Here is a 16,466-nt window from a genome sequence, read left to right as displayed (position 1 = left end):
GGAGGGATTGACGAATACCCCCCCGTGATTAAATTCCTGTGCAAATCCCTGCTGCCCGATATTAGTCAGGGTAGCCACCATACCATCTCTATTTAAAAATATTGGAAAAGAGTTTCAAAAAACATTACTAGAATGCTTGTGTTTAATATTAAGAGAAATATACTTTCCCATCTTATTTCCTGTAGTCCTTGGTCCTTAGCTCCAGAACTAGAGGTTACCCACTTTAAAATTCGCATGTACAAGGTGACACGCACCACGTGCGACAGAAGTGTTCTGCGAAAGCCACAACGAGGCGCGGTGCGACGGAACCACCACGCTCCAAGATCTACACCATGTAGTGGAGAGTAAGAAGGCCCTTGCTCAAGAGTACATGACGCATCCCATTTCATCATACATTCAACAAACATTTCACTACGGCTGGTGAAGCCCGAGTTTTATTCCTTGGCCGAGTAAACGATATGTAACGCCTTTGTACTCAAACGACTACAAAATTTCCAGACAATTTTCATAAAATGTTCCGCAAGAAATTACAATTTGATAAGCAAATTTCTTCATTCGATCAATATATACGGTAAATATTTGTCAAAAATTACAGATAAAAGCTTGCGCAAACGAGTACAAAGATGAACCACTATTTCACTACATACAGACATGTACAATAAAATAAATATATAATGTCTGAAGCGCTTCAAATACAAAAAAAAAGAAGAAATGAAGGCCTTGCAGAAGCGAAGCTAAACATGCTTTATTATCAAATATCTTACTTCCAGGGGTTGCTAAAAAATACAAAGCATAAATATAAAAGACATAGTTAACAAGAATTTAAAGTACCAAGGAAATAACTATCTAGTCCCAGTTCAAGTATCAAGGGATCAAGTAGGCTACCCAATTTGAGCCTCCTAAGTTCCTCTTCAAAATCTAGGTAAATAACTACTTTGGTTTAAAACACAAAAATTCCGCAACTCGTAAAGTGGTCTTTAAAATGCAGATAAAAATTACCCTTATTTGAGACCCTTATCCAAAGCCTACGGAAGGTAAACCGTTTCTTCTTCAGGTGACCCCTCCCTGAAAGATCTTTTTTGGACCCCCTCGACCCAATGAACGAAACCCTGTGTCCAGTACAAGACCGTCGAAAGCCAAGACTGAGCCTCAGTGATGAAATTCTTTGCACCGTCTCAACTTTTTTCATCAATACCGTTTCAATCAACACAAGTGCATACGAGAGGGTACAGTAGCGGTTTGGTTGCTCGAAGCAAATAATTGCACGCAACATTCACCTGGCCCTCTATTCCATTATATTTTCCGGTTTTATTCTATGGCATAAAATGTCTCAAACCTTTTGACAGCATATACCTTTTTATTTCCGATGTGTACTCAATGGGAAAGAGGTATAGGAATAAATTCAGCAATAAAAAATACGATTACAAATAAAAAAAACAATAACAATTACACTTGTAAAATATACTTATATCCTACAAAACAAACATTTCGCAAGGCCCCTTCGAAACAGGGGATTCATCTCCCACATCTCACAGCAGTTCACTGTTAAAATACTTCATTAGGTTACACTTTGGCCTAAATCAAATTCGATAGCGCAAGACAGGGGGGGAGGGGGAGAAGGATTATCCAATTTTAATAAAATTGAAAATTTTTAGACAAAATCCATAAATCATGCAGTGTATCCTAGGTTCTGATGAAATAAGAAATAAGTTTGTAAATGAAGTAGACCAGGTCCTCAACATACACAAGGTGCAAAATCAGAAGAATGTCAAAATTAGGATACATTCTTTACACCAAGCGCTTAATTTTGCAAAGCGCTTAAAGGGCAAGCTTAATTCCGCCAAAAGAACTTGAAAAATTTCGCATAAAATGATCAGTTTCTAATTGATAGCAAAGGCAAAAGAACGATAATGCCTCCTGCAGACTACACGACACGGGGGGGGGGCATCCACTTTCTCTCACCAGATGTGTATCTCGGTGCGACCCTCGACACTACTAATATCAAAGTTTCTTTTGCCCTCCCCCTCCCCGTTACACTTATCGTTTCGCTTATAAACTTGATTTTTGAAGTTATTGTCTTAAAACTCATTTGAAGGATTGAATGCTTTCTTCATACTTACGTCTAATTACTAGAATGTAATAGCTCGTCTAAGACAGTTACACTGGCAACAAAATGCTAACAAATCATTTCCAAGGAATATTCCCAGATCAATATCGCGCATTTCTTCCATGGATGAAAAGAACTTGCAACGGTTCCCGAGAAAGGAGACAGTGCGCAGGTGTAAGAGGTAGGAATCGATTAATAACCAGCCAAAACAAAAGGACAATAGGCTAATTTCGAAACTTTTGTTTCTAATCACGCAATGTGTTATGCTAAAAATAGTCTACATACTAGCAAAAATTTATTTAATACCAGGCCATTTAAAAATCTATTTGATTCTTTGTTTTAAAAAAAGTATTCCTACTTAAATGATCTGTTATAATACAAAAATACTTCAGTGTCATAGACATAGCAACAAATTCAAAAAAATATTGAATATTTCTCTTTATTCACAACAAACAACCAAAAGACGAAAAATATCAAGATTTGTTTTATTATGATAGATTTTTTCCTCATGTATGCAGCTTAACTGAAGTTTTTACATCGCATATGCTCAAAAGAATATTTGCAAGTTTTTTGTTGTTGAAGTGTGTGTAATTGACTACTGTTTTTTTTTCTATTAGATCAGATATATTAGTTTTTCGCTTAGTTGATCAGTATTTCAAAACTGTTGAGTCTTCAGATTAGGAGCTCTCAGGTTGTTTCTTGAAGATTTCACAAATAAGTGAACAACCAAGAAAAAATTTGAAGGATATTTTATACAGAGTGCAAAGGAGTGGCGTCAATACACAAAAATATGGGGGGGGGGCAAATATACTTTTCTCAAAAAAGGGATTATTCAAAATATGAGGTAACCCCCCTCCCAACCAATCGATACTTATGATGCAGAGGTTCTTGAGAAATGAAACAAATTTATAAGGCTTTTACAAGGGTAAAAAGGTTGAGAGGTTCACAAAATCTGCTTTAGGTCAACTCGGCGATTGGTTCAAAAAAGTAGACTTTTTTTTATGGTGGTAGAAATATTAAAAGACCCAAGAAATATATAAATATATAAAGACCCAAGTGCATAAAAAAAGAACATTTTCGCCCCATCTTATTTTATCAATACTTTGGAAACCCTAATTTTTTAAGTTTTTTCTTTTGGTTATTTCATACTATGAGGTTTTTAGAACAATATTACATATTCATTAGTATAGCCATGGTGAACCTGGAAAATAAAAAAGCAAAATAATTACATAGATTTCACAAATGCTTTTCGTCCATAACAATTCAAATATTAATAATTTATTAGTTCCCAAATGTAACTATACGTTCATAAGTAAAGCTAGACCCTCTTAATGTACTTGATACCATGTGTTTTTAGCTTATTTTTTTTATTTTCATCGAATTTCTTTTTTTCTAATTTGGTGTTCGCTACTACCAAGAACTACAAATGAAGGTTTTTACATTAAAAATTGAACTATTCCAATATCTTTAGAATTCTAAATACTAGCGCTTTACTGAAAACACAAAACCGACCCAAAAAAGGATGTTCTCTTAAGATAAGAAAAATCCATAACCCATAAGTAGCCTGCAGAAAATAAGAGACTAACTTATAAGTCTCTCAATAGCTTTTAACCGACCATGACATCGAAAACTTTTAGTCTACAATTATACTTCTCTAAAAAAAACTATCACTGTGTCAGTTTTCAGTAAAGCCCTAGTTTTTAGAATTGTACGGATATGGGAAAATATCAAGAGTCAGTTTGTTCGAGCTCGCTTCATAGATCTATAGCCTATTGCGCAATCGGCGAAGCAATAATTTTTAAAGTTTCAATTTCGTTCTGTAGCCTATTTCTACATGAAAACCCTAATTTTTCAAAACATTTGCTCGTTTTTATTTTTTAAACACGCATTACTTCAAAAATGCATGTTTTGCGGCACAAAATTCCATTTTTACATTGTTTTTCGAGATGGGGGGGGGGGAATCAAAACCTTTTGTTCAGGTTTTAAGACCATGACAAATTGCGTGGCTATATATCGGGAACTGGCTATATTGGTACACTTTTCATTTCGATCCTACGTCATTTTCTCTGGCGAAATTATTATGAATTTCTTTTCGCAAACTCTTATCTGACCGATTTGTTTAATCGAGGCAATACCTACCATTCCTGAACCAGCTTTGGCAGTTTTTCTCAAAGAGTTACTATTGTAAGTCTAGTACCTACTGTAACTCCTTCGGTTACTATTGGCCATGTCGTAAGTCACTGCCCTTGGTACTTTAAGGGTTCTGTTAGAAAGACAGCCTTCAAGCATTAGTGACAATCTTGCCCCCCCCCCATCACTATTTTTGGATGCACCGCCTCTGGTTGAACCCCGCTATCCAAAAAAATAAATAAAAATCCAAAATAAAAGCCTTCCGAAGATTGGGAAACACGCTCCCTCATAACTTTTTTCAACATAAGAAAACTGGTTCAATCTTACAAAAAAAATCAAAAAACAGCAATACAAGATTAGCCTATATTTAATTTCAATTCTCGAAAATTAAAAAAATTGAAAGTTTCTTAATTTTCAATACTACTGTCAAACCAAGAAATTTCAAAAAACAATAACAGAAAACTTTAGCAATTACAAAATCACCCACTATTTTTAGTTCTGATTGTTGATAAAAATCACGGAGATAATCGTACATTGACTTGCATAAAGATAGCGTATTGCTCTGAATACAATATTGGGTCATGGATTGCCTGTCACATAATAATTAAGTTAGCAATTAAGTACATGCGTAATTTATTCAACCAACTAGCCTGAATGTCTAAATTTTACAAGAAAATTTAATTCCTCTCAGGAGCGACTGTCGGCGTTGCCACACTTGTACATTTGAAAATTACCCTTTTTACAACATGAAAGCAATATCAATCGACGTTAGCAACAGTCTAAAGAAATCAAAGTTCTTCTACTCCCCTCGAATAATTCGAGGTACTGCCCAGATAAAAAATTAGACAGTTCTATCTCTAGTAGCCAGATAGGAATGGGAGTCTCCCCCTGAAACCTCTGAGTATTTTTGTTTTCTTTTAATGCAATCACTATTTTGACAAATCCCCCCCTTCTGAAAAAATCCCGATGTGTTTCTATGATCCCTCGACACAACATACGTAGTTATGAACGTTAGGGGGGGGGAAAGATGTGTGGATATTTCATCACAGGGAGGAGGGTTAAAGACACGAAAATTGTATTCGTATGCCACATGTCCTGTAGCAGAGCGGCGAGGTTCTTCAGGTAAAAGTTACCGGAAGGGACCCCCATACTACCTGTACCTAGGTATGATACATCTCTTTGACCTTGGGATAGCTCTGCTTCTTGGGGAGAGGGGAATAAGGCCAATTCCAGGTATATAACCCAAGCGAAGCCAACGAGGATAAAGCACATCCAATGGCTCAAAACAATCCCAATCATTACTGAAGAAACCATTCCAACAGCATCCCTGCCATTCCTTGCAATTTATAGATAATCATTTCAGCATCACCTTGGTCAGGCCCATGCACAAGGAGGTCCTCGGGGCCCAGGCCTCCCCTCGAAAATGAGTTTCTGGGCAATAACAGCGTACCTGTCTGGCCCTGTTTTACCTTAAATAACGTCCCTAGCGACCTATTACAGGGGATTCTTCCTCCCATCCAAAGTTTTAAATGTAAGAATATTTCTAGATTATGAAAACATGTTGACCTTTAGATTTTGGCTACCTCTATTTGTTTGAAAGTTAATTTTACTGTGAGAGAAAATTCCAAGATCCCATCGGCGCGTAAAGCTCTAAAACAAAATTTCATGACCTGGGACATACAGCAACTTTTTTGTATAATCCTACTCGCGAATTTCACTCATTGAAAAAAGGTCAAATCAGCTTTGAAAATACTGCCACTATACATAAAACTAGCATATATGTTTTCGTTTATGCTTTTAGAGATTACAACAGAACAAGGAGATGTCCTTTACAAATTCAAACGGATATTCCCTCCGAGGAATAAAGACAGAAATAGAGCATTACTACCAACGACCGGAGTTTGTTTCCAACACTTGTGAGAATTTACTTAGCCGAATTATTTTCCAGCTCCCAACAAAAGATACTTTTAAATTTAAAAATACAACTTGTGAAAATAAGAATTGCATTGCAAGTATTATTACATGTAGTTTTGGCCTAATTAGCAATACACGATAACATTTTCATATATTAAATTGCACAATTTTAATTTAAGCTGAATCAATGAACTTTTTTAAATAGATGAAATGGAAGTTAGTAGAATATACTGAAGTTTAAGTCTTTGAATGTGTGGGAATAAGCAGATTGTTAATGTTTGAATTTTTACGGCTGAACAACACTGCGAAATTTGACTAATTCTTATTTGTTTTCACGGTTCAACGTGGCAACACTGACAAAATGCGGTAATGCCCAAAAACTTCATAATATGGAAACAAACAAAAGAAACATATTAGAAAATTACGAGTTTACGAATGGATAAGATGGTTCCAGGGAGCCAAGGACATGCAGGATTTTTTTTTCGAGGGGGAGGGGGTACACAAGAAACTAAAAAAAACGCATACAAAATGGGCTTATATCCATTTTTGTTACGTTTTTACGAGTCAAACATTTGGGGGGGGGGGTTCAACCCCCCCCCCCCAGGGTACGGCCTTGCGGGGGCCATTTTTTTGTTTTGGTGTCCTTGGTACTTATACATACGTCCCTTAAAAACATGGTCCCAACTTCAACGTCACTGTATTTCAATATGAGGACCACCTGAACTTTTGGAAATAAAAGGAAGTCGTATTTACTTCTCTATGATTCAAAGAATTGGGGGAGGCGGGTAGTCAATTTGCTTCGACATTGCCATGGTTTAAAAGAAAGCGGGATTTGTGAAGTGATAAAGATACGTCTAAGGATCCTACAGTCTACAGTAACGCAAAACGTACGTAGATTGGCAAGATTTATAGATAAAATAAACTCAATGTTAAAATAAGAGCTAGTATTGGAATCATAATATTAAAATGATTTACGTTTTTACTCAGTTCAATACGATTGTTTTGTCATTGTCTTTAATTCTATTTTTACAATGGCCGGATTCTATATTTGGTAAAATAAAATTATCTTTAAGATACGTCACCACATCACACATTTTAAATATCCTGGTAGCATAGCAAAAGCCAGTATGTAGAGATTTGTTGTAGAAGGGTGGGAGGGGTTTTAAGATGGACAAGAAATATAGCAAATTATTTGGAAATCCACCAACATGGTATAGATTTTTTATTCTATTTGAATCATTCAGGGATAACAGTCATTTGATATATTGGACAGCCATGGCCCTCTACATTGGAGGGGGAAGGCAGGGACGTACGCAGGGGGGCCTCCGGGCCCGCCCCCCCCCCCCGAAATCTCACGATTTTTTTTTTCATTTTCCCATAATTTTCTGATTTTTATCACAGAATAATGGGTTTGAAGCATTTGCCCCCCCCCCGAAACAAATTCCTGCGTACGTGCCAGGGGGAAGGATAAGGCGGAATAAAAAAAAAATAACTTGGAAATGAAGAAAAATACACAGAAAAACGTACTTTTCGGCTATTCAATAGATAAAAAAGCAGTCGGCGAAAACCTTTGTCATAGAAAGAGCGCTCCACCCGAATTTAAAATAGCTTTTACGCGCCTAGTACTGTTTCTTATTCTTAACTTTCTTCAATTGATAATTAACAAGCATTTTAATGTCTTTTGCCGTTTTCATAGAATTTTTTGGGAATCCGTTCTTTATTCTGAATACATTTTGATAGGAGGACCCCCTCCCCGGAGTGGTAACATCATCTAGGGGCCTAGTGCTAGGGGCAACAGAGGGGCAAGGGTGGACCCCCTAAAAAAAGTCCAAAAATTCATTAGTTTCTGGGCATTTTTATTCCGACTGCCCAGCAGAATTTGATTTTTTTTTATTATTAATATTTTTTAGATATTTATTTTTTTTATTCCGGGGGGCTCCCCGGAATAAAAAGTCCTTGCTATATACTTGCCTAATTCTATTTCTAATTCCAGGCTTCATTTGTTACATAATTACCAGCAGAATTTTAAGTCTTTAGCTGTTACAATAGGATCTGTTTTTAATTTAGAAGATGTCTAACATATAAGCGCGAAGTAATACTCAAAAGATTGACCCCTTTTCAAAGGGGTTTTGGTCAAATGACATTATTTCTTGTCAAGACACTAATTGAACCCAAAAATGCATTTTATAAATATATGAATATGCTATAACGGCAATCAATTGTATTAGAGACCTCATAGCAAAAACACAATTTAGGAAATTAAAAAATCATCAAACAGACCCTTGCTCTAACTATTTTATGCTTTAATGTTCGATAAAAAAGATATATTTAATCTTAACGCATTCGAGCTACTACAAATTTTTACATGCATACTTTAGATCAGGTAGACACTATCTACTGTTGAGGTTTGAATTGCATATTTACACATTCACCTCCCGAAATATCTCCCCAATACACTAAAATTGGGATCAATACAGCTACTGAGTTTCGCATCGGCCGTGCACGTTGTTCCTCGAAGCAATATTATCGAAGTTGTCTGGCCGAAATTGAGTGAAAGATGAGACATTTCTTTCTTTGTGGATGGAATCCGATTCTGCTATCAGAATTTTTAGATTCAAACCATTTAGAGCCAAATTATTTGCTATTACTGTAAAGAGTTAAAGTTCAAAATCAATTATCCCGAAAGTACTTTAGTACAGGCATGACAATCCTGCTTTCAGGGAACAACATGTGCAGACTTGCTTCGACAGTAACTTTGTTGCATTTGGTTCCATGAAACAACTGCTGGTATATTTTGTATTTAAAAAACTGGCTAAAAACAAATAAAAGTGAGGGGGACTTACGTTTCAGGAAGTCTGTGAGGCTCTGAACCCAGTATTGCCAATCGCCCTTGATGCCATGTTTGAACTGGATCAATGTTGAGTCAACCTGAGCCTCGGGTGGCATAGGTCTGAATCCAAGACCTAAGAAGAAAAAAGTTGTATTGCCCTAAAATTTTAAAATTCGTGCTCCGGTTATCATTTGATGTTTTTGGGTACGCAGGTATGATTACAAATACATCATACCATAATATCAACGATTACAAACATATATATATATATATATATATATATATATATATATATATATATATATATATATATATATGCTGAAACATAAATCAAAAGTTTACTTTTTAAAACTTCAAGCCTCTTAGGGGGGGGGCCAAAAAAGGCTACACTGATTTATTCTAGGCTCTGCGTCATGGTCGCAACTTTTTTTCTTATTTTGGAGCGGCTTCGAGCTCACCATATTGAGTTTCAAGTACCAAAGGTGAACACTCATCGATTATATAGGGTCGTTTAAAGGTGCCCCCACGAGTGCTCTCGGGGCCAATTGAAGCCACCGTGAAGTTAGCACCTTTGCTCTTCACAATGATATGAAAATCTTGTCAATGCAACATCGGGAAATACCATCTATCTGAGTAACAATTTACTAGGTGAATACCATTTCAAAACCCAATGATGCAACCCATCAAAAGCCACGTGATGTAGGTTAAGCCGATAAACAACATTATGAGGAGAAAAATCGGCAATGGCTTTGTTCTGAAAATGGCTAGGGGTTTTGAAAACCAGATCTAATAATGAAAATTAAGTAGATGTGACGTAGATAACGACAAACCGGTATAAGCTATCCAGAAGGATGCATATCTGATACGTATGTTTTCTAAAATTATAAACATTAAGAAAATCTGTAATGTAAGTTAGCTCGTCTTACTAAAATAAGGTCATTCACAACGAAATTTTACTAATACCAAGAATTAGCTGGCGCTAATTTAAGCCAATCAGTTTGGTGTACTATAAATATAATTGGTACTTGTTAAGAATCCAGAAACTCGCGAGAAGTGAAGTTTTGTTAATGCTAATGAAATAAAACAAATAAGATGAAAATATATTAGTTTAGAAACAAATTTGGGCTATATACAAGCATATCATACATAAAATACGTAGCCTAACCTAGGTACCTGTTTTGCTCCCTCAACTAACTCAACCCCAAAAAACTAAAGTTTAAATATCGTAAACGGAGTGAGAAACCACTGTTTGCAATGCTCGGCATAGGAATTCTCCGTTGAAAGAACCCGCTTGACTAGTTTCTTTTATTATGTTCGCTATACAATATCTCGCGTATTTTCTGGATTCTTAACAAGTACCATATAAATTTCCACTTTTTTTTTCTTTTATAAACTTTCATCATATTTTGATAATGCAACGCATATTACCACAAATTTAATGTAGTCTCTCACCACGGTCATATTCAGAGAAGGAATTGGGTAGTTGCCCTTGTATTTGGACCACGTCTCGATTATCGTGTTTATACAATTTGGTACTGGTGCGTTATATGGTCCCTTTTATATATTTTACAAGGAAACCAGTCACGAAAAACCCGCAAGAAATTCAATGCAAAGCGTGGTTTCCATTGCGTTTACGATATTTAAACTGTTGTTTTTTGGGGGTTTTAGGGGGGGAAAGGTACCTAGGTTAGGCTACGTATTTTATACATGCTATGCTTTACCCCCCTCCCCCTAATGTGCAAATACATAGCCCAAATTTGTTTATAAACTATTATACATTCATTTTATTTCATTAGCATCAACCGAACTTGACTTTTTAGAAAGGCCCATGCAATGCACCAGTACCTACAATTTGGTATTGTTTTACGGCTTTTGCTTGATCATCATTTAATATCCACTGGGTTTTATTCCAACCTCTAAAACTAACCTAGAAGTCGTCTAGAAGTTTAATCATCTCTTGTGAGTTTAAAACCCGCTTTACTGAATTTATCAGGAGGGATGTTCAGATGAATATTACTTTACGAAAATAACTGGCCTCAGTCAAAAATAAGTTACTCATTAGAACTATTCTCATGATTTTATTTGCTATTGCCGGTATACTGTTCAACAAATGGTGGAATTTTTATTCACGGAATAAAATTAACACCCATAGACCATACCCCTGCATGACCCAGCAAATGAGATTTTTTGCAATGCAAATTTTTAATCAATAGCTTTTTGTAAAAATTCAAATTTAACCATGAGGGGTCATATGACGAATACATTATGTCAACAATAAAATATGAAACATCCAATTTCCTGTTTCATTACCTAAGCATCCAGAAGGAACAAAGGAAATGTTCATTTCTCTGTTTTATATAAAAAAAGAAAAAAAATACAAATATAGAACAAACTTGTAACTACAGGCATAGGGTCGAAGGGCTATTTGACTCTTAACAAATTCTTAAACGAATTTATTAACTTCAAAACAAATACTGTCAACAGACAACACATTGTTCCATGCAAAACTCCAAAGGCTGAGAAACATAGCGGACAACTAAGTATAAAGATATTGCTTTAAATATTTTTGGGGGGTGGGTTTCGGCCCTCCCACCAAAAGTAGCAAATATTGAATATATTGGGTTTTGGCCCTCCCCCCGAAAATAGCGTACATTATTTAGCTCCGAAGAAGCGAATTAAAGTACTTACAAGGCCGTACCCAGGATTTTTTTTTTGGAGTGGGTTTTACTCAATTCTTTATTTTTTCTTTGGGGGGAGAGGGGTTTACACACAAAACTCCAAAAACACATACAAAATTTGTTCATGTCCATATTTTTACGTTTTTACGAGCCAGACAAACATTTCGGGGGGTTCAAACCCCCTAACCCCTCTAACTTACATATGCAATTTTGATTGATCAAAATTGTGGTACAAAACCTCGTTGTGAATATTAGGTAGTACTGTGGAGAGATTTTTGCCTCTAAATCCTGAGATCGTTTCTGATCAGCAATTGATTTTATCTTCATTTACGAGGATGGTCCACTCACCTTATCTGGAATTTTTGTTCGGGGGGGGGATAAATAACAACTGTATGAAACGCATTAAAAATTCGTTTCATGCATTGTTTTTTTACTTTTACGAGCCGGACAAAAATTTCAAGGCAGGTTCATACCCAGTACCCCCCTGGATACGGCCTTGGTCGGTTTATACCTCTTCAGAAATGCAGGCCAATCAACCATTAAAAAAAAAATCAGTGACGAAAAAAAATAAAAGTCTTCAGTCATACTAACTTCTGAGAAGTTAAAGACAAGAGCCTTCAATGACCCACTTTCTAAACTAATTTTTGCTGTGTTTATTATATCTTTCCCCTCAAATTTACTTGTTTGCCCGAGACTCCTTCGATATATCCAGTCTTTTATATACTGCTAGTTTGGTTAATACTAATGAAATAAAATAGGATGAATATATAATAGTTTAGAAACAAATTTGGGCTATAGATTTGCACATTAGGGGGGGGGGGGGGCAAAGCATGGCATATATTAAATACGTAGCCTAACCTAACCTAGGTAGCTCCCCTCCCCCCAAAAAAAAAAAACAAATAACAACACTTTAAATATCGTATACGCAATTAAAATCACGCTATACATTGTATTTCTCTACAGCGGTGTTTTGAATCATTCAGTAAAAACGGGTTTTTCATCGCGTATCCATTTTGACATATATAAAAGAGTGGGTATATAGAAGGAGTACCGTTTGCCCTTTAAGAAAAAGACTAGTTAGAGAGAAATGGATAGATTTATTCACGTGAATAAATAATGTAGATTTATTCACGTGAAAGTGACAAGTTGGGTCATAGTTACACACAACAAACAAGCGAAAATATGCAACAACACAACGTAAACTGACAAAACACTAAAGCTGATTATTCAAGAAAAGCTTCACGATGCCTCATACCTACCCGGACGAACGTTCCAATATTATTTACATCTAAATAACATCTACTTTTCAAAATTTCCAAAATCCAATCTCTATAATAATCGCAAAATAATATCCTTAATTAGGATCAAATTTTGAGCATATTCTTTTGAAAGGCGAAAAAGATCGACGCAGTTAAAAATTAACACAAAACACTGACAGCTCTTTTTACTGCTTTGCTTGTGTAACATCAGCGCAACTTGAGAAGGCCATAAAAAACATCGTTAAATAGGTGAATTTTAGAAAAAAATAAAGACAGACCATGAAAAAAAAATATGACTTCCTCGGATTTTTTCAGTGCTCTCCAATAGACCTTAGACAAAACACTGTCTCTTTGTGCAGAGATTTGGTTTTGGAAGCCTGGGCGATACAGTTTTAAAACAGAAAATCTGGCCTAGATTTAGAGTGTTCATTATCTTATGCTAATGAACCCACTATAATTGCGCGTAGGTATGGTCGGTATGGACAAAAGCAATATATCAAAAATTCGGATTTTGGATCCTTTCATTTTTCCAGATGAAAAATCACAGGTTTTGTCTTTTAAAATATGCGAATAAGTGTAATCTAAGTTGGAATACATAAGAAATAGATAAAAATAAGTCAGATACAACAAGGGTAACTAATTTATTTTCAACATAGTTACATTTAAAATTCGTAAGCATACAACCCCCCCCCCCCCCCGAAAAAAAGCCGAAGTCGGTATTGCAAACATGAAAATAAACCATAAATTAAGTGAAACCAGTTGTGCATGCCAAGAAGTATTAGCATAACACATAAAAAACTGGTAAAAACCTTGCGCAATACCTTCCAGGCTTTAAGTGTTTGGATTCAAATTTTATTTTTAAGAAAATGACAGCAGCTAAATGCCAAATTTAATTTGCAGGTGAAAAAATAAAATGGGACTTTCTAGTTGTAGGAATTACTACAGGGAGGACTGACAAAATTCATGAAAATCTCGTTATTTCGGAAAAAATGCGGTAGTTCTAATAAACGAGAAACAATCGAGAACTGAAGTTTGGTTAATGCTAATGAAATAAAACAAAATATGATGAAAATATAAAAGTTTAAAAACAGGTTTGGATTATATATTTTCACATTAGGGGGGGGGGGGTACAGCATATCATATATTAAATACGTAACCAAACCTAGGTACTTTTTTTGCCCCTTGGCTCCAAAGAAATATTATTCACAGAGTAAGAAACCCCTGCTTCTCACTAGCGCGCAATAGCAATTGTCTTGTTAAAGAAGAGGCTTCACTAGTTTTTCTCGTGACAAATTCTCGAGCTTTTCTCGTTTATTAGAACAGTACCAAAATTGCAATGCATATTTTCATGTGTCAACCCAAAATCAATCCAATCTTTCATCCCTGACGATCTATCTACCTTAGTTCTGCACTAGGAATGATATATGGACATATGATACACTTATCTAGCAACAAATGTAATGACATCATTTTTATACAATCCTAAAAAAAAAACCTTAGGTCAGATTTGCCTCTCACCCGGACTATCTGCCTTGGCTTTTTCAAACTGTAAACTGTACGAACTGTAAATAAGGAGCGACCCGGCTCAATAGTAGCGAAAACTGTAAAAACCGGAATTTTGATACCAATAGATCCATCAATACAATCAGATTTTTATGCTAATTTCACATATATAAGTTTCATTAAGTTTAGTCTTACCCATCAAAAGTTACGCGCCTGAGAAAATTTGCCTTATTTTTGAAAAAAGGGGAAAACAACCCCTAAAAATCATAGAACTTTAATGAAAATCACACCATCAGATTCAGCGTATCAGAGAACCTTACTATAGAAGTTTCAAGCTCATATCTACAAAAATGTGGATTTTTGATTGTTTTTTGGCCAGAAGATCGATCACAGATTCGTGTTTATTTGTTGTTTTTTTTTTTTTTTTAAGGGGTGATCATATCGATCCGGTAGTCCTAGAATATCGTGAGAGAGCTCATCTGAACGGAAATAAAAAATTCTAGTGCCCTTTTTAAGTGACCAAAAAATTGGAGGGCAACTTGACCCCTCCCCCACGCTCATTTTTTTTCCCGAAGTCACCCAATCAAAATTTTGAGATAGCCATTTTGTTTAGCATAGTCGAAAATCTAATAAATCTGTCTTTGAGGATGACTTAATCCCCCACAGTTCCCGGAGGAAGGGCTGCAAGTTATGAACTTTGCCCATTGTTGACATATAGCATTGGTTAATGGGAAGTATACAGACGTTTCAGGAGGGATTTTTTTCTTGTGGGGGGGGGGGGGGGTGGGCGGTGGGGATTACGGAGAAGGATCTTTCCAAGGAGAATGCTTCCTTGGGAGAAGGGACATTTCTATGAAGGGGGCGCCGGATTTCCCAGCATTATTTAAAAAACGATCAGAAATAGAATTAAAAAACAAGTTTTTGCAACTGAAAGTAAGGAGCAACACTAAAACTTAAAACAAACAGAAATTATTATGTATATGAGGGATTCGCCCCCAAGTCAATACCTCGCCCTTTACGCTAGTTTATTAAGTACTTTCAAAAGAGCTATCTATTCTAATTAACCGGCCTTTGTAATTCAGGGGTTAATGATTCGAACTTTAGCGTAAAGAGCGAGGTATTGACTAGAGGTAAACTCCCTAATATACGTAATAAAAACATACAAATATAGAAGTTCGTTCCTTAAGTTAATTTGTAAGTTACGTCAGAACAAAATTTCCAGAAAGCCATTTAGCCAAAACAAGTAAAATTAATGTGCAAATTTCATTCTAATTATTCATGTACGGTGAGCCAAAATCAAAGCTGCATTAATTCAAAAACGATCAGAAACTAAATAAAAAAAAACAAGTTTTTTAACTGAAAGTAAAAAGTGACATTAAAACTTAAAAACGAACAGAAATCATTCCGTATATGAAAGGGGCTATCCCCTCGTCAACGCCTTGCTCTTTACGCTAAAGTTTTCTTATTTAAAAAAAAAATAGAGTTTGTGAGAAAGAGTCAAACGTTAGCGTAAACAGCGAGGCGTTGAGGAGGGGACAGCCCCTTTCATAACACTATAGTTTCTGTTCGTTTTAAGTTTTAATGTCGCTCCTTACTTTCAGTTAAAAAAAACTTGCTTTTTTTTATTGAATCTACAATTAGCCTTTTCAGATATTTAACGGCGAAAAAGACAAATACAACATGTTTCCCCTTACTAATCCTGGATACGGCCCTGATTTCCAGGAACTATCAGATCAAAGGATGTAAAAACATGACGTTTGATGTGTTGGATATTTGGCTGGTAACAAGGGCGTATCCATAATTTTTACGGGGGAGGGGGATTCGAACCCTATAACCCCCACCCTGGATACAGCTTTGACTGGTAACTAGTGGTTGGGAAAGCAGCTTATATGTTGTCTTCAGACAAAAGTAATCTATTCTTTAAATTATCAATTTTGACAAAAAAAATTTCATAGGAAATATACAGAACGTTTGGAATTTTAGTATGGATCAAGAATAGTAGCGCTTCAGAAGGAGACATTCTACAACAAAAAGAGACATTTTTA

At 35.7% G+C, this 16,466-nt stretch overlaps 1 protein-coding gene across 2 annotated transcripts in view; it reads right to left on the bottom strand.

Annotated features, from left to right (window-relative positions):
• Positions 1-16,466, bottom strand: part of nrv3 (sodium/potassium-transporting ATPase subunit nervana 3) — a 62,873-nt gene that overhangs the window by 29,331 nt on the left and 17,076 nt on the right. For both annotated transcript variants that reach the window (XM_089093156.1, XM_089093155.1), the window contains exon 3: positions 8,995-9,114. In XM_089093156.1, the coding sequence (XP_088949282.1) occupies positions 8,995-9,114 (120 nt within the window). The remainder of the gene's footprint in view (positions 1-8,994; positions 9,115-16,466) is intronic.

This window comes from Artemia sp. Qi Xiang Cuo, chromosome 8 (genome assembly GCF_049724085.1).
Source record: "Artemia sp. Qi Xiang Cuo chromosome 8, ASM4972408v1, whole genome shotgun sequence".
NCBI classification, from domain to species: domain Eukaryota; kingdom Metazoa; phylum Arthropoda; class Branchiopoda; order Anostraca; family Artemiidae; genus Artemia; species Artemia sp. Qi Xiang Cuo.
The sequence above is the reverse complement of the archived record's forward strand: the minus strand, read 5'-3'. Positions and strand labels throughout refer to the sequence as shown.